The following is a 25553-nucleotide window of genomic DNA, read 5'->3' as shown; positions in this document are numbered from 1 at the left end:
TGCAACAGTCCGCTCTGGAATTGGCAGATAGTGAAAAAAAAACTTACTCAAAAGCAACATATGTCAGGAGGGTAGCTGCTGAAAAGATGGCAGATATTCCACACCCAATATAGGTAATGAAGGTGAGGATTTTAGTGTTCTTTGCATCCAAATGTGAGGCAGTTCCTTGAAGGTCCTACCAAAAACATGAGAAACAGCTGTAATAATCTCTTTTCATGAGAATGCTGTTTTGTTCTAGTCGAAGCTTCATGACAACACTTAGAATCGCAACTCAATCTTAGGGGCTAACAACAACAGTGTAAATCAATACAGGTGAATCTCATTTTAAGTGTTTGCCTTTATTGCACTTCATAGACACTGCATTCTTTTTACAAATTGAACATTTGTGGCAACTCTGAATTAAGACCTTTTCCCAACATTTGCTCACTTTGGGTCTCTGTGTTGCACTTTGGTAATTCTCATCACATTTAAAACTTGTTCGGTTCATTGTTATTATATTTGCTATGGTGACCTGTGATCAGTGATCTTCGATGTCACTGCTTGATAAACTGAAGCTTAGACGATGGTGACCAATTTCTAGCAATAACATATTTTAAAGTAAAGTATCTATATATTTTTTTCCTTTTAGAGATAATGACATTGCACATTCACAGGCTACAGTATTGTACAAACATAACTTTTATATGTACTGGGAAACCCAAAAATTTGTATGACTCATTTTATCTTGATATTTGCTTTATTGCAGTGGTCTGGAACTGAACCCACAAAAATATCTCCGAGGTATGCCTGTACTGAAATTTCCACTTATTGCACTCTTGTGGATCACTCCATGAAATAAAAATGAAGCATTATTGAGAAAATTGTACATGGTTTTTTATCATTACCTATTACCCAAGCTCTTTGCACATCAGTATAACTTGAAGAGCAAAACCACTGGTTCCCCTAACAAAAACTGGAAAGGAGGTCATTGTCTTGCATTATAAATAACCAGACCCTTCCTATCATTTGCAGAGCTGGGGTCCCAAGCACAAATGGAGGCCACTGTGGCCCATGTGTCCAAGCCCTCAGGTGGGCCTGATTTCTTTGCTTGGTAGGGTGGGACTCATCCGAGACAGCCAGAGGCTGGCTGGCACGTGGCTGCCCAGTTCTAAGAATAGTGCTGAGGCTCTTATTGTAGTCATTGCAAAGTTTGGTACATATATGGTCTTTCCTTTTCTGTTGTCATAAATGAGAAGCCACCAAGAGGTTTTTTTTTTTTTTTTTTTTGGTGGAGAGGGTATCATAGTTTTTTCATTTTTATACACTTGAAAAGTTGTTACTTAAAAGTGTTAGCGGTTGGACTTCCCTGGTGGTGCAGCGGATAAGAACCTGCCTGCCAATGCAGAGGACACAGGTTCAATCCCTGGTCCGGGAAAACTCCACATGCAGAGGGGAACTAAAGCCTGTGCACCACAACTACTAAGCCTGCGCTCTAGAGTGGATGCTCTGCAACAAGAGAAGCCACCAAAGTCAGAAGTCTGCCAACAGCAGTGAAGACCCAGCACAGCAGAAAATAAATTTTTTTTTAAGTATTAGAGGTTGTTGTGGTTAAAAATAAGTAAACCTTTTTGCATGTGAATACACAGTCGTAATTTCACTGTGCAGAAGGAGGCAGACTTGCAAAATTCAGGTGTGATAGGAAAATCTTTCTTTTCTTCCTTAAATGGAGAATTGGACTAGGGATAAACCTTGAGTTAAGACCAACTACTCAAGCCTTGGATGGAGGAGAAAGGCATCTCCATTATATAGATGTTTGAAAATGGAGCCTTTTTGGAAAAGGAACATGGAATATCTGGTTTAAACTTTTAGGTCTTAAATTATGAAAAAAAAGTTTATAGGTTTTTCATTCTGTAATGTTAATTTTCTTTAATTGTCACTAAAATGTCAATAAAATCTACTATTCATACAAAAACCTCCAGGAAGTCATTTTGTATGAGTGCCTATTTACGTGAAACCACAAGTGGGACTTAATTCCAGGTTCGGTTGACACAGTGAGGAGCAGGTAACAGTACCTGTGTGATAGCAAGAAATGCACAAAGTGATGGAATTCAGCAGACACAGGGACTCAGGGTCAGAGAGGACCATCAATCCCTACCCTCCTCTCCCAGGAATCCCTCAAACCACTGGGAGGACCTGAGATTCCCCTGGCACATGGGGTGGGTTTGAGTCAGGCCACTCAATTCACTGGTAGGTTACCCTGATCAAAATTCTGGTTACTCCAGGATTTGATGGAGCAGAGAAATATCTTGAGAACCTCCAAAGGACTCATTATTACCTCTTGAAAAATGTACGGCTCTCCGTTAGATGTTGTGGTTGACTTGCAAGTCATGATTAGAGCCACAGTTTAAAATGTAAATTGAATAAAATAATGCTCTTCATGGTTACACATTTAAACACAATTCTCATGCTGTTTTGTACTTTTAAAGAACAAAGAATATGAAAATATTTGTTCCTCTGAACTAGCAAACATGAAAACATACTAATGTCAAAAAAGATGAAAATCGGTTTTACTACAAATACATGGAACAGAGGATGTGAAAATTTTCATATGTTTGTAGATTAGGAGATACAATTACGAATCTGGGGTATGTTTTGGGGGGGGTATGTTTTTAAATTTCTCATATGGTGACTGTGTCATGGGGCAAAGCAGACTCAAGGAACACCTTACGGAAGTGAATAAAGAGTCTGTACACCAAGAAAGACTCTTAACAATGTCTTGGTGGTCTGGAAACGCTGAAAGGATATGGGCATATGAGCAGAAAAGATAAACTCTGGAAAGTTTTTCTTCCAGAACTTTATAATCCTATAAAAGCAGCCACAATGGAAAATGGAAAGAGAGCAGTGAAAAATGCACATACCCTTATACCTGTAAAATTAATTATTTCATCAAAAGACAACAGAAAAAGTAATATATAATTAAAAATTCATAACAAAATGTAAACAATACTTGAAAAAAAGTAATAGGAAGCCAAACTTTGGTTACTCATAAATCATCTCTGAACAGTGAATAGTATTATTGCTATCTATTTATCTAATATTGATTTACAACACACACAATCCTGCTCAAACACACACACAGTTAAATACTTCAATAAATTAAGCTAAAGCTTGTATACCTAAATGATTAATGATGCAAAATCAGCATTTCATGAAAGAAAGAGGCTGTCACTTTTCAAAAAAACAAATACGGAAGAAAACAGGATTTAAAAAAATTATTTAGGGAAGACATGCTATAGTTTAATTGTTCATTTTCATGGTCTGTCAGTAAATAAAGACATTAATATTTGAGGAAAGTTAAAAAGTTATTTTCTATGATTGTCAGTCTTTTTAAATGACATGGTCCTATCCTTCAGAGCTTTAAGTACTGGATTGTAGGGAAAATCACAACGGGCAGGGCTGCCTCATGACAATGGCCCTTTATCAGTCCACAGGCCCAGTAGATCCATGAGCCAGTCACTGCACCCCACAGTCCCTCACTGCTTCATCTCAGTACCATTGGAAGTGGGTGTAAGATTCAAGGGACAGATTGGATACACATAACCTGACGTCTGTGATTCAAATTTGAAAAGGCTTTACTGCCTTAGCACTCATTACTCCCATCTTCAATTAAAAAACAAATGTGGTTTGTTCCCTTTATGGAAACTATACAGAAACAATGGCTCTGTTTGGATGTGGAGGGTATATTTCATACCAGAAAGATGTTTACACAAACACTAGCATACCAGATTATAAAATGAAGGCGTAAGTCTGTGGATGAAGTCATACAAGTTCCTGCTTGTATGACTCTCGAAAAATTGACTCTTAAAAATTTGATGGGCTGAAAAAACATACTGATGCGATCTAATTTCTGCTTAGAACTGTTGGACAGGCTGGCTAATGAGATAAAACCAGGGCCAGGGGAAAGAAGGCAGGAAGAAAGGGAGGAAAGAAAGATAGGAAGGTCTAGTTGTGAGAGAAATGTCACACCCATCATTTCTCTGGCAAGCCTCCACACTACCCTAGTTACTAGTCTGTGCTAACAGGCGTGATCTCTAGATAGGGCTGCAGTCATTTGGGGTCACAACTGGATCACCAGTACCTGGTACAAAGTTCCATTCAAATATACGAGTGATAATATACTATAAGACAATTTTTGATGAAACTTTTCACAGTTCACTTCCATGCTAGTAAAACCCAACATTTTCTCCCTCTTTAACTTTTCTCTCTCTCTCTCTCTCCCACCCTCCCTCTCTTTCCCCATCTCCCTAACTTTCTCTGTTAATTTGAGGGTTTCATGGTGATTTTCTTGTTTCTGAGGTTATTTGTGATTACTGTTAATGCACAGGATGGGGGGAGGGGTGGGGGAACAGTATTCTTTTCTATACTTACCTTGCACATTTTAAATATATGATCTCTGCCAGTTAGATTCTTATTTAAGAATCAAGATTTCAGGCTATAGATGAAAATTATTAGGAAAAAAATTTCCCAAACACATCATCCATAAAGGCTGACTCACAAAAAGAAATACGCCTTCCACAATTATATCATTTCAAAATGAGTTTAGACATTCCTCCCCTACCATCAGAACCCCAAAGTGGGTGAGGTGGTTACACAGGCAGACTGTCTCGTTGGCATCTGAATCTTTGTGTCTGTCACATCCTGAAGTGTTCCAAAATCCAGAACCTTCTGTGGGAAGAAGTCAACAGTGTGAAAACGACAGTGGATCAGTTCCTCTCCCAGAATGGGTGAGCTTTCCCTTGGGGAACTATGCCCCAGTCTCTTTTGCCCTGTTTATCTGCAAAACAGATACTGTCTTGAAAACTGCCAATACTTAAAATAATTTCGATTCCTGTAATCATAGGATGTTATTACAAGGTGGGCAGATAGAGATTAGGTGGCGGTTTTCAACTGTGTCCTATGGAAGTGCCTCCTTAGGGAGATTGCAAAAACGTCAATTTTTAAAATTCAAAATATTTGAATATATATTTTACTTATTTAATGTATGTATCTTGAGTATATCTATAAGACATATTTATTTAGTAGATCATATTTTATATAAATATATATTTAACTTAAATATATTGATGCATGAATTGATGTGTAATTTATTTAATATATTTCAAAGTTAATTTCCATGAAAAGAATACTCCTTTCCAAATATGTTATGTACTAAAAAAGTCTCTAGAGATCAATACAATTTTTTACCCCCTTGAGTCAATCTATGTTTCTGGGAAGACATAAGAACAAAGGTCAGTTTCCTTGGAACATGCTATTAAGCACACAGCAGTCATGCACAGAAACAACTTACTGTAATGCCTTTACCACATCTTATATGACTTTCCTGGTATGATATGGAATATGAACGACACATACAGTTGAAAAGTGTTTTAAGACCACAAGGTGATATCATTTTTAACTATGTAGCGAGTAAATCAGGATCTTCTCAAACTGCAACCAGAAACCAAACAACAACAAAAACTTTCCAGCTAGGATAAGGAGTATGAGGCGGTTTGGGACACCTTTAGATTACATTTCTGAGAAGCAGCTCACACTAGCACTGGTTTGATTGGGCCACCACAGTTCCCACTGGGGAACCGCAGGAGAACAGCAGGGAATCCCAGGGGAAGCTGACCAGGTGCGAGGTTTCCCCTTCCCTTCACAGACGTCACCACCCTTTACACCTAGTGATTTATCCCTTAATTTTGCCTTTCTCTCTCAACTGTAAAATGTCATTTTGGAGGCACTTCATTTCTTTCAAGTAACATGTATCTATTATAACCATTCCCATAAGTCCTCTAATATGATACCCCCCATAATCCATGGTCTGGAAACTAGATTTTAAATTGCATGCCTCGTGCATATCAAATAATCTCAGAAGTGTCCCAGAAGAAATGTGATCAAATGTATACTGACATTCATCTAAAAGGGGCAATAAAATGTATGCTATAGCTTATAAATTACTGAAATTAGAGGTATTTTTTTTTAAAGTAAAGTAAGGCTATTTCTTCTTGCAATGAATAAAAAATTACTGAAATAAGAATTCTTCCCAAGCTACCTAAACTAAATTTTGCAGCTCAGTTGCCATCACCTTACATTGTGACTCACTCTGATCTGAGATGGAATTAAAGGAAATGGAGGTGTCTAACAAGGTTTAAAATTCAGTTGTTATTAAGACAGCCAATATTTTAAAACTTACCATTTTTGTTCAAATCCCAGAAGGCACAGATGGGACGAGCCACTGCCTATATTAACATAAGAATAAACATGTGAAACTGTGTTTAAAATAAATGAAAAAAAAATCATACAATTTGAACATGGGAAATGAGTAAAAATGCTAAGCTTTACACAAAGGAATAGATCACCATTAGTCACAGCAATACAATCCAAGAACAGCAGGCAGTTTAAGGGGTTTGCTCTCACAGACTTCAAATGGAAATCAACTATAGCTCCAGAGGAATCATCACCTTATTCATTTATCTGCAGGTTACTAATTTTATGTCTCATCGTAAAGTGCAATTCTAAGCATTTAGCAAAGCTCTTTACACTAAAATTTCACTTCATCTTCAAAATTCTCTTTTATTTCTAGGTATATGCCCAAAAGAATCGCAAGCAGGGACTCAAACAGATATTTATACAACCATGCTCAGAGCAGTATTATTCACAATTGCCAAAAGATAGAAGCAGCAAAAGTACCCATTATGAAGATAAGCGAAATGTGTGTGTGTGTCTCTGTGTGTGAATGTATGCAATGGAATACCATTCAGACTTAAAAATGAAAGAAATTATGACACATGGTATCATATGGATAGAACTTGAAAATACCAAGTGAGATAAGCCAATCACAAAAGGACAAATACTGTATGATTCCACTCATATGAGATATCAAAGTAGTCAGTTTCATGGAGAGACAGAATAGAAAGGCAGTTTCCAAGGACTGAGAGAGGAGGGATGGGAGGTGTTTCATGGGGACATAGTTTTAGCTGGGGAAAATGAAGAAATTCTTCAGATGGATATAGTGATGGTTGCAGAGCAGTGTGAATGTACCCACAGAACTGCACACTTATTAATGGTTAGAATAGTAACTTTTATGTTATGTATATTCTACCAATACTTTGGCCACCTGATGCCAAGAGCCAACTCACTGGAAAGGACCCTGATATTGGGAAAAACAGAGGGCAGGAGGAGAAGGGGGCAACAGAGGATGAGACGGTTGGATGGCACCATTGACTCAATAGATGTGAGTCTGAGCAAGCTCTGGGAGATAGTGATGGACAGGGAAGCCTGGCATGCTGCAGTCCATGGGGCTGCAAAGAGTAGGACACAACTTAGCTATGGAACAACAACATATTCTACCACGATAAAAAAAAATTCTTTATGGATGAAGGAGATGAAACAAAGGAGGCCAAAGGGTAGAACAGGGAAGTCTCAGAGGGTTCCGTGACAAAGAAAGGCGAATTCTTAGTAGACTTCAATTCCAAGCCTTACTCCTTATCAGCTGGGTCACTTCCCGCCTGCCTTCCTGCCTGCCTAACAGTCGAACCGTGACTGGGAGCCTCTATAAAACAGGGGAACACTGTGGTTAGGCCACTGAGGACAATAAGAACCCCCACATAATTTTGTAAAATAAACAGATGAAGCAGAAAAAAAAAAGCAACATTTGCCAAGATTTTAGACAAGCACTAACCTCTTAAAAAATGTCAACTCTCTCCTGTTTCTCCCATTTCCCTTCTGCTTTCCCAGCTTCAGATATCTTTGACTTTAAAAGGGGTCCCCTGGTAGCTCAGCTGGTAAAGAATCCGCCTGCCATGCAGGAGACCCTGGTTCAATTTCTGGGTCAGGAAGATCCCCTGGAGAAGGGATAGGCACTCCAGTATTCTTGCCTGGAGAATTCTATGGACAAAGGAGCCTGGTAGGCTATACTTGCTAAGAGTTGGATACAACTAAGCGACTTTAACTTTCACTTGACTTTAAAAAGACAACAAAAACCTTTAATGACACAATTGTGCACTGTGTCTAAATCTAATTTAGCTGAAGTACTGGGTTGGCCAAAAAGTTTGTTCAGGTTTTTTGTAAGCGGCACAAAAATACAAATGAAACTTATGGCCAATCCAATAATTATTTGTTGTCATCGTTCAGTGGCTAAGTCATGTCTGACTCTTTGCGACCCCATGGACTGTAGCACGCCAGGCTTCCCTGTCCTTCACTATCTCCCAGAGCTTGCTCAAATTCATGGCCATTGAGTTGATGATGCCATTCAACCATCTTATCCTCTGTCAGCCCCTTCTCTTCCTGCCCTCAATCTTTCCCAGCATTAGGATCTTTTCCAATGAGTTGGCTCTCCGCATCAGGTGGCCAAAGTATTGGAGCTTCAGCATCAGTCCTTTCAATGAATAATCAGGGTTGATTTCCTTTAGGATTGACTGGTTTGATCTCCTTGCTGTCCAAGGGACTCTTAAAGAATCTTCTCCAGTACCAGTGTTTGAAAGCATCAAATCATATGTCGTTTCTTAAAAGGAGTGGCTCTTTCCTTCACTCTTATTCCTCTTCAGATGACTGAATCCTAGATAAGACTAAATTTCCCTCGCTCATCCTACAGCCACCATCTGTGACATTACAGGACTGCCGGACTAGCTGGTTTCCCCTTTGTGGAAAACAGCCCCCCACAAGGTACAAGTTACTTCTAACCATGTTTTAAAACATGCCTCGGAGTGCTATGAAACAGTCAGACTCTGTCCCATGGCTGTTTGCAGCTTTTCTTTACCTGAGTTCTTGTGTGTTTGATCTTTATCTGAACAGGATCCTTCAGATTCTGGATAGTAATGTTTCCAATACTGCACGCCATCACATAGCTTACTAAGGTGACTTTCTTGGTTCCTACATCCTTTTAAAGAAAAAAAAATGTGTATTAGTCAGAAGTACACCCTTTTATTTTATTTTGGTGCTCCAAAGTAAGCAATCTGTCAGCACTTCTTACACTTAAGATCTTCAGTTATAGAACATCCTGTTTATAAGATCAAACTGCTGGCTTTCCTGAAAGAGCTCTGCTATTTCCCTTATTATAATAAATACATTGAAGGAACCTTAGAGCCAATGCTGTAAGATAATGTTCATAAAACTTCGTTCTTGATTGCTGTGACTGATGTCAGCCAGTTAACATCTGAAACAATGCAAACTCACAAATAATATACACTCATAAAAAGCTGCGAGACAGTTAGATCATTTCCCTACCATAAAAAAAAGATGAAGTTGTTTTCCTCTAAAGAAATAACAAGGAAATATGGTGTGAAAAATAAAAATCAATTCATCTTTCAGGTTCATGACAACAGTCTGAGTGTTTACTAGAAGTGAAGTCAGTGAAGCTAAAGTCGCTCAGTCGTGTCTGACTCTGCGATCCCATGGACTGTAGCCTACCAAATTCCTCTGTCTATGGAATTCTCCAGGCAAGAATGCTAGGTGGGTTGCCATTCCCTTCTCCAGGGGATTTTCTCCACCCAGGGATGGAACCCAGGTCTCCTGTATTGCAGGCAGATTCTTTACTGTCTGAGCTTCTAAGGAAACCTGAGTGTTTACTAAAGTGAAGTGAAATGAAAGTCGCTCAGTTGTGTTTGACTCTGCGACCCCATGGACTACAGTGTCCATGGAATACTCAGGCCAGAATACCGGAGAGGGTAGCCTTTCCCTTCTCCAGGGGATCTTTCCAATACAGGGATAGAACCCAGGTATCCTGCACTGCAGGCAGATTCTTTACCAGCTGAGCCACCAGGGAAGCCTGAGTGTTTGCTAATGTAAACCTAAATGTAATTCTACTGGATTAAAACTCCACCAAAACTTCTACCATCTCCAATCGTACACTTGATGGCGTCTGTAGCTACCACTTCAAAGTTAAGGTTGTCAGGAAATCAAATTAATGAATCTGTGCTGCAAAATGCCTGGGAACATTAGGTTGTCATCACTTTCTCTTTTCCTTTGTATTTCTTGTTGAACCTCCTCAATTTCTCTATTACAGCTTGTAAATCAGCCCTTTTGGAATAACTATAGGGTTCCTTCAATGCTACCTAGTTCTCAGCACCCAGAGTATAGCTTTTTATTAGGTTTGTGTGTTCTCTCTCTCAATAAAGGGGCTACAGTTTGGAGATATCCAGCCTTTCCAGTAAAGAGGAGGTGGGAGAAATTAAAGAGATTGAGACTGACACATACACACTATTGATACTTCGTATAAAATAGACAACTGATGGGAATGTACTGTATAACTCAGAGAACTCTACCTCATACACTGTACTGTCCTAAATGAGAGGGAAATCCAAAAGAGAGGGGCTATGCATACATATACAGCTGACTCATTTTGCTGAGCAGTAAGGCTCCCCTGGTGGCTCAGATAGTAAAGAATCTGCCTGCAACGCAGGAGACCTGGGTTCAATCCTTGGGTGCGGAAGATCCCTTGGAGAAGGGAATGGCTACCCACTCCAGTATTCTTGCCTGGAGAATTCCATGGACAGAAAGGAGCCTGGTGGGCTGCAGTCCATGGGGTCACAAAGAGTCAGACAAGACTGAGTGACTAACACTTTCACTTTTCAGAGGTTAATACAACATTGTAAAGCAACTATACTGCAATAAAAATTAATTAATAAAATAATACTCTTATTCTGTTCCCTTCTTGAGGGGAGTACCATTAGAACCTTCCATGTTTTTCAGTCTTCTATAAATTTACTTTGAAAACCAAACATATGTTTTCTAACAATGTCGAGGATTGGGAGGTGTCAAAGGAGAAGGAAGTGATCACATGAGAAGATGAGACTCAAAATGAAACAGTGACTGATCTTATAACGCTAGGACTTCCTCCAGTGCCCACCTCTCCTCTCAATGACCTCTTCTCCCACGGTTCACATCATCTAAAACCTACTGCATTTTTTTGTGTTATTATTATTTGCTGGGGCTTGGCAGGTACACCTGGAAGCATGTGGGATCTTAGTTCCCTGATCAGGGATTGAACCCAAGCTCCCTGCATTGGAAGCGTGCCATCTTAACCACTGAGCTACCAGGGAAGTCCTCTCCTATTATTTTAAAAGGTGCCATTGTTACACGTCTCCAACAACTTTAACAAATGCATTTTTAAGTGTTTGTAGCTATTAAATCCTTCAAAGCAATTGCATGTAGCTACATTCTTAATTTACTCAAAAATTGTACATAGCTTGTTCTTAAAGCATTTGCTGATAACATTTTAAAGTGTTTTGAGTTAATGACTATAAACAGTTCCATGTTCCTCCTTTTACTTCCCCGTAGCCTCCTTTGCCATTCTTCTAAATGTGATGCCTAGCGCAGTGAAAAACATTTCTACTGACTTTGAAACTTGCAGCTCTCTCTTACATAGGTCACACTGTTTAATATACACAGGTATCCTCAACATAACAGATAAAACTTTTATTGACAGGGCTCAGTGAAACTGCTCAAAATGAGCTGTACTTTCAAAGGCAACCAGAGGTCATCAGTGTTTGCTGGCAGGGGACTTTCTAGTATTTGGAAACGATGCCAATAAAAATGATAATATGTGCTCAGCACAATGCCACACTACTCGGGGGATGTGGGACGGCCAAAGGCCATTTGAAATACTAATGGGAAAACTGATTAAAGCCAAGAATGCTGCTCATTATGTAAACAGTGCTTCCCGCTGAATCAAGAAAAAAACCTTTCCTTTGGCACACAATTTCTTTAACTCTGAAGATCTAAATTGCTGGAGAGCATAAAATACTTAACAAAAGAAATAAGAAATAATAACTTCTCCACAAATTCCATTTCTAACTGCATCATGCAAGTCTTAATCTGATTTATTCAAAAAACTGAACACATCTTATTAATAAGCATATGATTACCAGAAATAAAGTATTTAGAGTTATGTTAAATAACTTTTTAAAATACAGTAGATTAATTTTTCTATACTTTTGACATATTTTCGAGAAACCTGAACTTTTATCTTTCATTTTAAGCAAGGAAACTATTTCTGATTGAAAAATAGTAAGTTAATGAACACTTACCTGGAAAAGCCCAGTTTTATTGAAGAAAGTAAATTGTGCTCTTTTAACTAATACAGAATCCTCTTCACTTAGGTTCTCAAGTAAGTTCGGAGGCAAAATGACAGAAGCCAAAGGATCCATTTGTCCACTCTTAAAATCCATCTGTCACACACACAGACACCAGTTGAGTAATTATATTTAAATTGCAATGATAACTTTACTCCCTAGGACAGTAACTGCCGTCATCAAGACTCAGCTTCGTCTCCTCTTTACCTCCACCACAGTCTCTGCCCTCAGTATGAGTCCCTTACAAAGGCCTGGATCTTATTCGAGCTTTGCAAATGTGGCAAAACAAGAAATGTAGAGTTTAACTCAAACCGAGAACTCTACAATCAGTTGACATTTTCCGGAATAAAGATTAGATTTGCACTTAATAGATTTTGAATTTTTCTCAAAACACACTGTGAAAAAATAACTACCAGAAAAAAAAAAAAAAAGACTGGAATTCATTTGTTTTATTGCTGAGAATGAATATCTTTTCACTGAGGAAGCAGCTGAAGTTTTATGAGCGTTCTTGGGTATCATTTTTCCTGAACCCACAGATTACGCCAAAGAGTGTTTTCCTGCAAATGGACCTGAAATGAGACTGACACTGACTGCTTTTTAACTCTTAAAATGTGAAACAGAATTACTCCAAAAGAGCCTCTGGTCCAAAGCAGAAAAAAAGTTCTTCCTTATATCCAGATTTTTAAATATTCTATCTTGAATTATCTCCACAGTTAAGAAGTATGACATGCCAGCCACTTAGGTGTTCTCCCATGTCAAGGATGATGTTTCAATCATTTCATTTGCCCATGTGGCTAACACTGTCTAGTACATAAGAGGAATCTGACAATTATTTGCTGAAGTGTCACTTGAACAAGTCAGAGAGGATCTCCATTAATCTAGCCCCGAATTTCTTGTTCAGCCTCATTTTCATCTGTCATTCTTAGCCTTCTATACCTGGAGAAGGAAATGGCACCCCACTCCAGTACTCTTGCCTGGAAAATCCCATGGACGGAGGAGCCTGGTGGGCTATAGTCCATGGGGTCGCTAAGAGTCAGACAAGACTGAGCGACTTCACTTTCACTTTTCACTTTCATGCATTGGAAAAGGAAATCGCAACCCACTCCAGTATTCTTGCCTGGAGAATCCCAGGGACTGGGGAGCCTGGTGGGCTGGGCTGCGGTCTATGGGGTCACACAGAGTTGGACACGACTGAAGCGACTCAGCAGCAGCAGCAGCCTTCTATACCACTGTTTCTCAAAATACAATCCTCAGACCAGCAGTACTAGCAAATACCTGGGAACTTGTTGAAAGTGCAAACTTGAGAGATCCACTCAGGACCCTAAATTAGAATCTCTGGAGATGGGACCTAGAAATTTTTATTTGTTTATTTTTGGCTCTGCTGGGTCTGCATTGCGGCACAGGCTTTCCTCTAGTTGGGGCAAGCAGCGGCCACTCTAGTGGCGGTGTGTGGGCTTTTTGCGGTGGCTTCTCTTGGGTTCTTTGGTAGCTCAGACGGTAAAGCATCTGCCTGAATGCAGGAGATGCAGGTTTGATCCGTGGGTCGGGAAGATCCCCTGGAGAAGGGAAAGGCAACCCACTCCAGTATTCTTGTCTGGAGAATTCCACGGACAGAGGGGGCAAAGAGTCAGACACGACTAAGCAGCTTTCACTTTCCACTTTCTCTTATTGCGGTTTCAGTAGTTGCAGCACATGGGCTCAGCAGTTGTGGCTCCCGGTTCTAGAGGATAGACTCAAGAGTTGTGGCACACAGACTTAGTTGCTCTGCGTCATGTGGGATTTTCTCAAACCAGGGATCAAACTTGTGTCTCCTGCATTGGCAGGTAGATTCTTTATCACTGAGCCACCAGGGAAGCCCCAGCAATCTGTTTTGGTAAGTTCTCTAGGTGGTTATAATGTAACAGTTTGAGAAATACTGGCACACCATGCATCTTCCCATCTTTGGGTCCTTAAAAAGGTCTTTCTTCTGACTACAGGAAAGTGAAAATCGTTCAATCGTGTCTGACTCTCTGCAACCCCATGAACTATACAGTCCATGGAATTCTCCAGGCCAGAATACTGGAGTAGAGAGACTTTCCCTTCTCCAGGAGATCTTCCCAACCCAGAGATCAAACCCAGGCCTCCCGCATTACAGGCGGATTCTTTACCAGCTGAGCCACAAGGGAAGCCCAAGAACACTGGAGTGGGTAGCCTATCCCTTCTCCAGGGGATCTTCCCGATTCAGGAATCAAATCGAGGTCTCCTGCATTGCAGGTGAATTCTTTACCAACTGAGCTATCAGGGAATCCCTTTCTTCTGATTAAACTAATCCCGTATCCCACCCCCAGTGGGGTGGTACTCCCTCATAGTTTAACATTTAATTCCACTATCACCTCCTGGAGAAGGTAAGCTGAAGGTATACCTCCTGTCTGAGTCCACATGGCTTATGGCTACCGCTGCTATTAATCTTAGTCAGCCTTGAGACTTACCTTCCATCCCTAGAACCAAGATCTCCTTGCCACAGCAATTAGCAGAAGATCAGAGATTTTTGTCTAATCGATTACAGAAACCACTAACTTATTACCTGGAAGTATGATTCATTATTGCTTGGAAGACCAATGCTAAAATTTGAAATTTCATTGGTCTCTGGGGACACAGATGATACTCCAAGAGCCAGATTCCGAGTTGTGATATTCACGTGTGTTGTGCTCTGTAGGTCTATCTTGAAGGCCAATTCATCAATTGTTTTCAAAGCTCTAAAGAAATGACAAGAGCACTGTTAAGGAACACATTTTAGGTACCTGCACACATGTGATTTCCTGCAGGACAAAATACAAACCAAATAAAATCATCCTTAAATCTTTTGATCTTAAAAAAAATTTTTTTGACCTTAATATGAATACCCATTAAATTAATGGCCTCATATCACAATAATATCAGTTAAAACAATGAATTCTAGAGGTAAACTTCAAGAGAAATATATACTTTAGGGAAAAGCAACAATAAAGTTATCCTAAACAAATACTCTGTGTTTTAGGTATTTTAGCCTTTCTTTCCTCATGCCAAAAATTCTCTTCTTACTTTATACTGAGTGAGAATCAAAGGAAATAATATGATAAAAGTATTTTTTGAATTGCAAGACCCTGTAAAAAAAAGTTTGCAATTATTTTTGCATAAGGTAAGTTAGAGAATGCATTATAACAAAGAAAATTTTCATCAAAGAAATTTGGTTGAAAGAAAATAGAAAGGAAAAATGTCTCGGTATTGGTGCATACTCAGCTACTCAGTCATGTCCTGCTCTTTGTGACCCCACGTACTGCAGCCGACCAGGCCCCTCTGTCCATGCAGTTTTCCAGGCAAGAATACTGAAGTGGGTTGCCACTCCCTCCTTCAGGGAATCTTCCTGACCCAGGGATTGAACCTGCGTCCTCTACATCTCTTTCACTGGCAGGCAGATTCTTTACCACTGAGCCATCTGGGAAGCCCAAATATCTTAATACTAACACATTAAGTGAAATCATTGGATATAAATTGAATTATGTAAAAATAGGTATATTTCACCCTTCCCTAGGCATTTTCATTTCAGAAGTATAACAGTCACAGAGTAGTGGCTGTTTTGTGTCACAGTCCATGGAATGGTAGACAGCAATGACCACATTATACCTAAAAGATGTGAGCTGAATGTTTGCTAAGTATCTCCTTTGCAAGCAAAAAGTAGTGTCATAAATTTATATACATATATAAAAGATATATAATATATTCCAAATATAAAATTATATTTATGCTAAATATATAAATATACACAATTTATCTTTTGAATTTACAGCAGTTAACATTTTTCAGATGAAAAAAATGAAATACCAATAATGTCTTTCTGGGACTATTTACATTACCTAGCCAGGTGGGCAATCCTAATCAATTTGTAAATTCTTTTCTCAAAAAAACCCCAAACAAACAGAATTTTGAAGAATTTTGTGAATGATTTGGAAAATATCAGTGGATCTTCTAGAGATTTAAATTATGAAAGCTGGGCACTGAGCATTCAGATTTTTGAGAAATTACATAACAACACCTGTATCCAATAAACATTATTCTCTGGAAGGAAAACACACAGACTTACTCAGAAGATGACTCAAGCAAATCGCTGTCTGGGCTGGTTAAAATATTAGAAAATATATTCATTAAGGTTGAGCCAAGCGTTATATCAATGTTTTCTTCTTTATTTACAATCCTTTTGACCTGTTCTACGATGCTGGTGATATTGGCGGAGCTTAATGTCTGCCCGTCACTGGTTAAATTTAAAATCTGATTGGCAACTTCATTTGCTTCCCCTAAAAAATATGACAGAAGAACAACATACAGTTTTACGTGTGTATTCTGAGCAGTTCTAGAAATCCGAAACATAGTATAACATTTCACTTCACGGTAAAGCAGCAAATCAGGTTCCCTGTGTGTATCCCTTAGCATGATTTTCACAGGACAACAGTATTTCTTTACACACACAAACTAATTTCTCTCTTTAGTGAGACACAAACTGTGCTTATAAGCAGCTTAGGTAAATAACTTGCAGGAACCAATATTCACACATAGTTCTAAGTGAGATGCCCGCAGAATCACTAAATAAGTATGTATTTGCTGCTTAAAAACACACACACACACAATCTTAATTTACATAGTCTCTTCTCCAAAATTTTCTTACTATTGTTATCTACTACAGAATAAGTATAACAGAAAGTCAGAATGAGCAAAAACAGTATTTTCTACTTTAAGTGAGTCAAACAATCATTTGCTTAGCTTTTAATATCACAATGGTATCAGCACGTGATACCACAGAACAGAACATCTTCCAAAGAAGATGAAAACCCTGAAACTTGAGGTCATCTTATTTTGCCTTGGAGAACTGAAGACATCTCTCACTTACTTGAGCAATTGGAGATATCGGGAGGCCCCCAGTAGGCTATAGAAGTGTTGACAGAGTCTTTATAACTATAAAACAAAAAATGTAAAAGGTTTCACAGACATGACATTATAGCTGACAAAAGTAGTTAATAATAAGCTTTAGAATTTCCCTTGATATCTAGGTAAGTTTCATTTGAAGACTATAACAATGGACATAAAATTCATATTAAAAGTTCTTATTGGGGAAAAAAAATCAGGCACATGCATCAGGGGAAAAAAAATACTAGCAGTAGCCTATATCCTAGCGTAGGCTCCATCAGGTTACTAAAGTTAAAAGCATAGTTGTTAACATGGACCAAGCATCACTTTAAGAACGTTCTAGATAAAATCTCATTTTGATTTCACATAACTCTGTAAAGCAGATTACAATCCATGTTTCATAGATGAGGAAACAGACTTAGATAAATCAAGGACTTTTCCAAGGTGTCACAGGCAGGAAGAGGCAGAACCACAATCCAAAGCCAAGTCCCTTTCTTTCCTCTCCACCGCTTGTCAAACCCAGCAGTGGTGGCAAAGTATTTCTACACGGGCAGTTTCAGTGTCTGAATTTCCCTGCAAGAAAATTCTCACTGAAGGTGGGGTGGAGGGTGAGGAACTGGATTTGACTTATTCAGTGAATCCTCTGTTAACCTGTCTGAGGTTTCCATTCAACAATTAGAGAAAAATCCACACCCTGCCAGTCTCCACTAGCAGACTGCCCTAACCTGGATCTTGTCTTTCTTCTTTTTGATTTCTCTTTTACCCTCCAGTGATGACTACTCCAAAGATTTAAAAAGACTCGGCATGTCATGTCACGAATATGCAAGTCATGTCATGTAAATGTATGTCATGTCATGTATATTCATGTCATATCACGTATATGCTGGTTCTGTTCACCAACTTTGCTCTAGAACTTCCCTCTGGTTTTCAAATTGCTCCATCTTTCTTTGAAGAAGGCTAAATTAGCATGTTGCTTAAAAAGAAAAAATTGCTTTTCTTGGTAACCTACCTTCCTCATCTTTACCTCACATGGATTTGACGTACAAAGAGATTCCTGTCCTTCTTTCCTATTAATATACACTGCATGGGATCTATGGAACAGCGCCTATAACTCTGGAAAGCAGGTACATGGAGTTTGCTGGCAAGAGTTAAGAAAGTATTACCATGTTCGTGAAGCAGAGAAGCCCTGTTTCCCTGGACAGGGCATTCTGTATTCAGAAGGTTGGATGCTTGGCCATTTATAGCCTTTGGGTTCCTCAACAGAGTGACATATACCTATGTGAAAATAAGACCCAACATGAGAAATATTAATCTATTTCTTGAAATTAGACATGCAAGATGAGAGCAAAACAACAATGTTGGTAATTAGGTATTTATTCCATGCAATACTAAAATAACAGGTTTTTATGTTCAGAATTTATAAAAGTTTAGAAGCTATGAAAAATAAACATTAGCTGCATTTCATATTTAAGACTGTATCTTAAAAATCATCAAATAAAAACACATACTTATGCAAGTATAAAAATGAATCAGACAATATTACTCCAACATAAGTCCATTTGTAGATAAAACTATTAAATAGTTGTTGTTTAGTTGCTAAGTCATGTCCAACTCTTTTGCGACCCCATGGAGTATAGCCTGCCAGGCTCCTCTATCTATGGACTTCTCCGGGCAAGAATACTGGAGTGGGTTGCCATTTCCTCCTTCAGGAGATCTTCTCCTGCAGTGGCTGGTGGATTCTTTACCACTGAGCCACGAGGGAAGCCCCTAGTAAACCAGATTTATTGGGAAACCAAAAAAACCGACGTAAAATGAAAGCTATCCTGAAAAATTCAAAATGTAATTTATTTTTTTTCAAAGAAAAAGCCTATAAAATAGTGCCTCAACAGTGTTGCTGTTGAGTTGCCAGCATGTTTTATAGAAACTACTTCTGGTTGCTCTGAAAGCATGTTTCATCTGGCAATTTGCTGGGGGAATGGCAAGAAGATAGCTGTAGGCCACACATCTTGCACACACACCTTCACCTCAAATCATCCCACTTATTGTCTAAAAACTGTCTGAGTGAGAGCTATGACATAAATAACTCAGGCTTTACACTTTAAAAATATAAAAATAAAATCACTATATCGATAACAACAAAATCTCATATTTCAGTACTGAAAAATAGCAAGTTACACAAAGACTACCGGAAACCAGTAGAGTAGTTACCAGTTGAACATTTAAATAACTTTTCTATCTATATTCTGAGCTTTTCTTTTCCCAATTGGTAGAAATTTTTCTATAGAAGCAAGGTCTGCTGCATTGCAGGTGGATTCTTTACCAGCTGAGCCACAAGGGAAGCCCAACAATACTGAAGTGGGTAACCTATCCCTTCTCCAGCAGATCTTCCCGACCCAGGAATCGAACTAGGGTCTCCTGCATTGCAGGCAGATTCTCTACCAACTGAGCTATCAGGGAAGCCCTAAGGATTTCCCTGGTGGCTCAGACAATAAAGCGTCTGCCTATAATACGGGAGACCTGGGTTAGATCCCTGGGTCAGGAACATCCTCTGGAGAAGGAAATGGCAACTCACTGCAGTATTCTTGCCTGGAAAATCCCATGGACAGAGGAGTGTGGTAGGTTACAGTCCAAGGGATCACAAAGAGCCGACTGAGTGACTTCACTTCACTTTCTACAGAATAACAATACAATATGGAATTTAAGTGGTATAGTAGCATCGTGCTCAGTCCTGACTCTTTGTGGCTCCACGGACTGTAGCCTGCCAGGTTCCTCTGCCCATGGAATTTTCCAAGCAAGAATACTGGAGTGGGTGGTCGTTTCCTCCTCCAGGGGATCTTCCCAACCCAGGGATCGAACTCCTGCACTGGCAGGCAGATTCTTTACCACAAGCACCACCTGGGAAGCTCTGCTGCTAAGTTACTTCAGTCGTGTCCGACTCTGCGCGACCCCATAGATGGCAGCCCACCAGGCTCCCCCATCCCGGGGATTCTCCAGGCAAGAACACTGGAGTGGGTTGCCATTTCCATCTCCAATGCATGAAAGTGAAAAGTGAAAGTGAAGTTGCTCAGTCGTGTCCAACTCCTAGCGACCCCATGGACTGCAACCAGGCTCCTCCGTGCATGGGATTTTCCAGGCAAGAGTACTGGAGTGGGGTGCCATTGCCTTCTCCATGGGAAGCTCTAAGTGGTGTAAATTACACATCCAAGTGTGCAGAGAGAGCTGTTCAGGGATTCCCCAACCTCTGAGGAACAGAGATAAGGCTGGTCCACATGGGCTCCTTTGTCACACACAAACTACATTCATTAAGCTCCTTCTTCTGTGGAGACCCCTATGTGTGAAAGGGGAGCCTTTGTATTCTACTCATCCCCCTGTATCCTCAAGGCACTGGTTCCAGAAAACACATTCCTCTCCCTGCCAGTATACTGATACCTGAGAAAGCTCATTTCCCTTGTGTAAAATGTAGTAACATTTGCAACAACCTACGTACATCCTCCTGTATACTTTATATCATCACTAGATTACTTACAATAATAAATACAGTGTAAATGCTATGTACATAGTTTTAAATACAATGCATACACTAGGTAAACAGTTGGCCAGGCACGGCAAATTCAAGTTTTGCTTTCTGGAACTGTCTGAATTTTTCCTCCCAAATATTGTCAATCCAAGGTTGGTTGAACTACAGATGCAGACCCCATGGAGACTGTGTATGCTGACACATTAGAGATGAGGGTTTCCTCAGAGAAGCAAGGCTGCCTGCCTGCTTGTTGCACTGCGATTCTGGCTGCAGTCATAATCATGCTTTTAGAGGCTGAGGAATATCTGCTTCACTCACTTCAACTTCCTAAGTGTGTGTCTAAGGAAATGTGTCAAAGTTTCCCTTTCTTTTGAGCTCTACTAATTCACCTAATTAGCTGTCATCATAACATTAGAACGACTACTTTACTTTTTGTTATCCATGTTTTTGATCCATTTATTTTTCTCAAAGATGCCCATCAAGGGGCATTCATTTATTTATTCATGCATTTAAATGCTCAGGAATGTGCTGGTTGCTGGGAAGGAGGTGGGAAGTGAGAGTGTTAAGAGAAAAATAAGATGTATTCTCAAGCCAGAGGAAATTTCTGGTTAAAGGAAATATATACGAGAACACAAACAAGTCCAGTCACATTCAAGTTTTCTATATGGATGGTACTTTAGGTCTGTGGACAGCACGAGGTGGAGGCTGCCAGGCAGTGATAGCTATTTGTACATAATGATGTTAGAAAAGGCTTCACAGAAGAGGCGACCTTGGGCTATCCTTCATACCATGTAGGTGATCATCAGGTGGGCAGTGGGAGGGGAGGAAAGAAATGTGGGCAAAGAAAGAAAAGAGCACAGCACATCTGGGGAAGTGCTGGTGGCACCACGCCTATGGCTGGAGGTTAGGATGGGAGTGGCGTCCAGGTAAGAAACGGTTAGGTAGGTAGAACAGGGAGAAGGAGTCCAAAATGGTGGTGGCCACAGACAAGGAAGGGAAAAGCCCGCGAAAATGAAACAAAAGAAGGTCCGAGGACCGGAGTGAGGACCTCAGGTAAAACAAACAACACTCCTGGCCGGCCCAATTTACATAGGACAGGCCCAGGGAGAGAGAAACATATAGAGGAGCCTGAGCCAGCTCTCTCTCTCTCTCCCGCGCGCTGGGGCGCTCTTCTCCTCGTGTCTTTAGATCAGTGTGCCCTCACGCCTCGAAGATGGATTTTCCTGCTATCTTCTAAATAAAATAGAGCCATAACATTGAGCTGTAACACTGATTTGTCTAAGAGCTATAACACAGTCCATTCGAGACCTGAGAGCTATAACACGGTCTATCCGAGACCTGAGAGCTGTGATAAGCCAAGGGGGCTTTCATGTCCGTCACTCCAAATCTTTGTTGTGACGAGACCAAGAACCGAGGAACATACACTTGCATGACAAAAGCAATCTGGGTTTGGGATAACTCCCAGATTTTTGGTCTATTCCTGCATAGATGGTGGTATCATTAACAGAGACAGAGAACATAAGAGAAGAGGATGTTTCATAACAAGAAATTGTCTTTTATAAGATTTACTTTATTGGAGATCCCATATGCCCATACACACACTCTCTTTATTCCTAAAGTTGAAGCCAACTCTGGTCAAGGTTATCTTGGCATTTTGCTCATATTCTTAGTATTTTCACAACAGGTTCCTAAAATAGGGTATCAACTTCCATCTGCCTCTTTCATTCCCTTGGATTCATAGGTATCAAGGTGCTATCTTTTATGCTAACCTTGTCACGCATTTGTTAAAAATGTCACCAACATCATCAGAAAAATAGCTTTAAATAAGTAAACACACAAAGGAAGAATATTTTTGTCGATTTTGTTTCAACTTAACCTGTTCTATAGTCACATAAATACATATAATAAAACAACTAAAGGCACTTACCCAGTTGTCTCACATTCACTGTATGTAGCCTCAAGCCCTCATCCAGGGACTCATTATTTCTTAAAAGCTTCTGCTGAATGGTTCTTCCTTCTAAAGTGGGATTGTTGGTAGCATTATAAACCAAAAGGGCCAAAATCACCAACCTAGGAAAACAATTCAGATAGAATTGTTGTTGCCGTTGCTGACCAGTCAGATCATTTTTTGGTGGAAAAACAGAACATTTGCATATGGTAGTAAGAGGGTAACTGTGAAATGTTGAGATTTAAGAAATACATCAAAGCATTCAAAGACTTCTGTCCCTGTAAAATTATAATGCTAAAAAAGTGTTTAAAACTTATAACCTTAAAAAATCTCAATATGAACATTTTAAAGAATACTGCATGTATTATCTATCTTATTACCCCATTTCTTTTAATAAATACTTAATATTTTATAGCATATATGCAAGAAAGAGTCATATTTGTGGTTAATTCTATACTGTTTCTTTACAGTCAAAAACAAAGTTTTTTAAGAAAAATTAGAATTTTAACTAATCTGACTAGACAATTAACTTTTAAATTACTATTATTATTTACTAATATGTTGCAAGTTTCTCCAGAATTGTGATAAAATGCTTTTCTATCTCCATGAATCATTTACTAGTACTCTGTACACTGAAAAGTTACAAAATAAGTACTTGAAATTCACTCAGTAATTGGCTGGCATGTTACTGAAGAAGTTTATATATTGCTTGAACTGGCTTGTCTTTAAAAAGAAAGTATCTCTACGGGAAGCAGAGATATATATCCTAAAACACCTACCAAAACTCTGGTTCTACAATTTAAAGTAATATAATTTCCTGTTCACTTGCAATCACACACAGTCAAAAGGGAAAGCAAAAGATGCCAAAGTGAACCCAGTAACATTGTTTCTGAAATAACTATGAAGTCCTCAGAGGAGAGGCAGTGGCATATTTGATTTATGAAATACTATGGGTATCAACATAAATGAAATAAAGTAGTAACATATTTGTGACGCTAAAAAGAAGAAAAATAACTGAAATCTTTAATATTCAACATTAGGTGAAATTTTAAAATAGCCCTATTTTCCCCCTAAATATCTGTGCTTCACAACTCTCATAGTTTACTCTGAAGAGCTATTTATCTCTAAAATCACTTACTGCTTACTGTTCATATAGGAGTCATATTTTAGGATGAGAAAAACACAGATGTGAATATAATGTTGAACTGTTATAATAATTTTTAAATGACCTATTAAAAAAAAAGTATCCCTTGATTAAATTATTATTGGATGCTAAACTTCGCCACTCCAGTAACTGAGAACTTAAGAGCTGGCAATGTGAACTTTTATTTTCCTTAAATATTGAGAAAACAGTACGTTTTGGATGGTACTAACCCAAATTCAGCAATTCAAGAATGACCATGCATTTTCACTTCTTATCTGTGTTGTTTCCCTCTCTCATCCTGGAAACTGAAACTATTTTACAGTTCTGCAAAATCCAGTTCTATCTGTTGTTACTATCAGTCATTCTTTAATTGAATAAATCAGTCTCTGTGGCTCTGGTTTCCTGTCTGTCTAGGCAATAGATTATGACAGCATTATCTAAAGCTAGGGTTTGTGTTAGGTGTTACAGTTCAATTGAAAGGAAAGGTTGGGGAAAAAAAGAGTATGTGTAAGACTAGTAGATTGTAACTTTGAGAAAACCTATGAGAGATCACAAAGGTTCATCCATGAGCATAAAAGCAACAGAGAGCAGAAAGGAAGGATGGAGATAAAGATGGTAAGAACAAATTTTAAAGCAATGCCAGAAGCTCATACCAAAGAAAAACAAAATGTACGGATTTTCCCATATACACTCTAAGTTCATTCTCCCTACAATTTTTTATAAAATTACCCATTGGTGTTACAGACAGGAAACTGAGATTCCACGAATTTAAATGTCTTTCCAACAAGAGTTTCTAAGGTGTGGACATATACTCACGATGACTGATTTTAGTATCATCAGGGAATAGAAGAATCACAGGAAATGGGACCAGAGCATGGGAGTATGAAGTCAGAAATCTTGGCTTCTCACATTGGCTGGTTGATGTTGGGCAATTTATGTGGTCTTAGTTTTGTCACTGGTTGAAAGGGCAGGACGTTACCTACCTTATCTATGTCGGAGGTAACTCGTAGAGAGAAGCAAATGAGCCAATGAATAAGACAGTGCTTGGAAACATGAAGTTTCCAAGGAGATGCTGTGATGAAGGTTATAAAGGTGGTCAGGATGAGGGTGATAATGCTTTCAAAGGGCATGAGTTTAATATATTTTATACTTCTGGAAAATGTTTTATTTGGTTGTTCTCATCAAATTGCATTATTAGAATCTGAGTTTGAGTCCTTTGAAGAGGGTATAGCATTGGAGACACTTTGAACTAGGGCTGCTCCAACTGCAAGACAAAGTGTCCAGCAAAGTTACCCAGATAATTGTGGATCCATTATTCCAGGTTCAATATGATCTAGCAGTAAGGTTTGGAGAAGAATTTATTTGGCTAAATCAAGGAGAAAAATCCTGTTACCATCAAGAAGACAATGTTAAGATACATTAAATACATTACTCTGATCTTCAGATCATAAAGAAAAAGGAACAATTCTAGAAAATAAACAATAACTTTCCCTAATCAGATGGTCCAATCCAGTCTGTTGAACATACACAGAAATGGTAAATTTGAAATATAATCTTAAAGACATGTGTTTTTCTAATGCATAGAGAAACGTGTGTTTTTCTAATGTATTTTTCTGAATAGAAAAAGAAAAAAATAAGAAAACTCTCTGGTCAACTCTCATATGAAATTTTATTACTAGCTTCTCTTATAAGAATATATGACCTGGAAAGAAATATATTCCATCTCTATAGTTGTAAAGACACATATCAATTCAGTCAATTGAACTGAGTAAGAGACGTAAACTTTTGCATTTCAGCTGACTTTTTTTATTCTGTGGAGATGCAGTATACGACCTGACACGACTTCATGTATTTTCCTTGGGAGTTTACATTGTTTTTTTTACTACATAGCACTCTTGAACAGTTGGTTTTTAAATGCCCACTATTTATATATGA

General features: G+C 38.9%; 1 protein-coding gene across 1 annotated transcript in view; it reads right to left on the bottom strand.

Moving 5' to 3' along the window:
- The window catches only part of ADGRG6 (adhesion G protein-coupled receptor G6), a 138221-nt gene that overhangs the window by 24661 nt on the left and 88007 nt on the right, over window positions 1-25553 (bottom strand). The window contains exons 9-18 of the mRNA XM_052645767.1: window positions 22454-22596; window positions 18173-18284; window positions 16993-17057; window positions 16192-16402; window positions 14656-14827; window positions 12048-12188; window positions 8780-8899; window positions 6215-6260; window positions 4598-4704; window positions 48-175 (exon numbers count right to left, since the gene is read on the bottom strand). Of these exons, the coding sequence (XP_052501727.1) occupies window positions 48-175; window positions 4598-4704; window positions 6215-6260; window positions 8780-8899; window positions 12048-12188; window positions 14656-14827; window positions 16192-16402; window positions 16993-17057; window positions 18173-18284; window positions 22454-22596 (1245 nt within the window). The remainder of the gene's footprint in view (window positions 1-47; window positions 176-4597; window positions 4705-6214; window positions 6261-8779; window positions 8900-12047; window positions 12189-14655; window positions 14828-16191; window positions 16403-16992; window positions 17058-18172; window positions 18285-22453; window positions 22597-25553) is intronic.

The sequence above is a fragment of the Budorcas taxicolor genome, chromosome 9 (assembly GCF_023091745.1).
Source record: "Budorcas taxicolor isolate Tak-1 chromosome 9, Takin1.1, whole genome shotgun sequence".
Lineage (NCBI taxonomy): Eukaryota > Metazoa > Chordata > Mammalia > Artiodactyla > Bovidae > Budorcas > Budorcas taxicolor.
The sequence above is the reverse complement of the archived record's forward strand: the minus strand, read 5'-3'. Positions and strand labels throughout refer to the sequence as shown.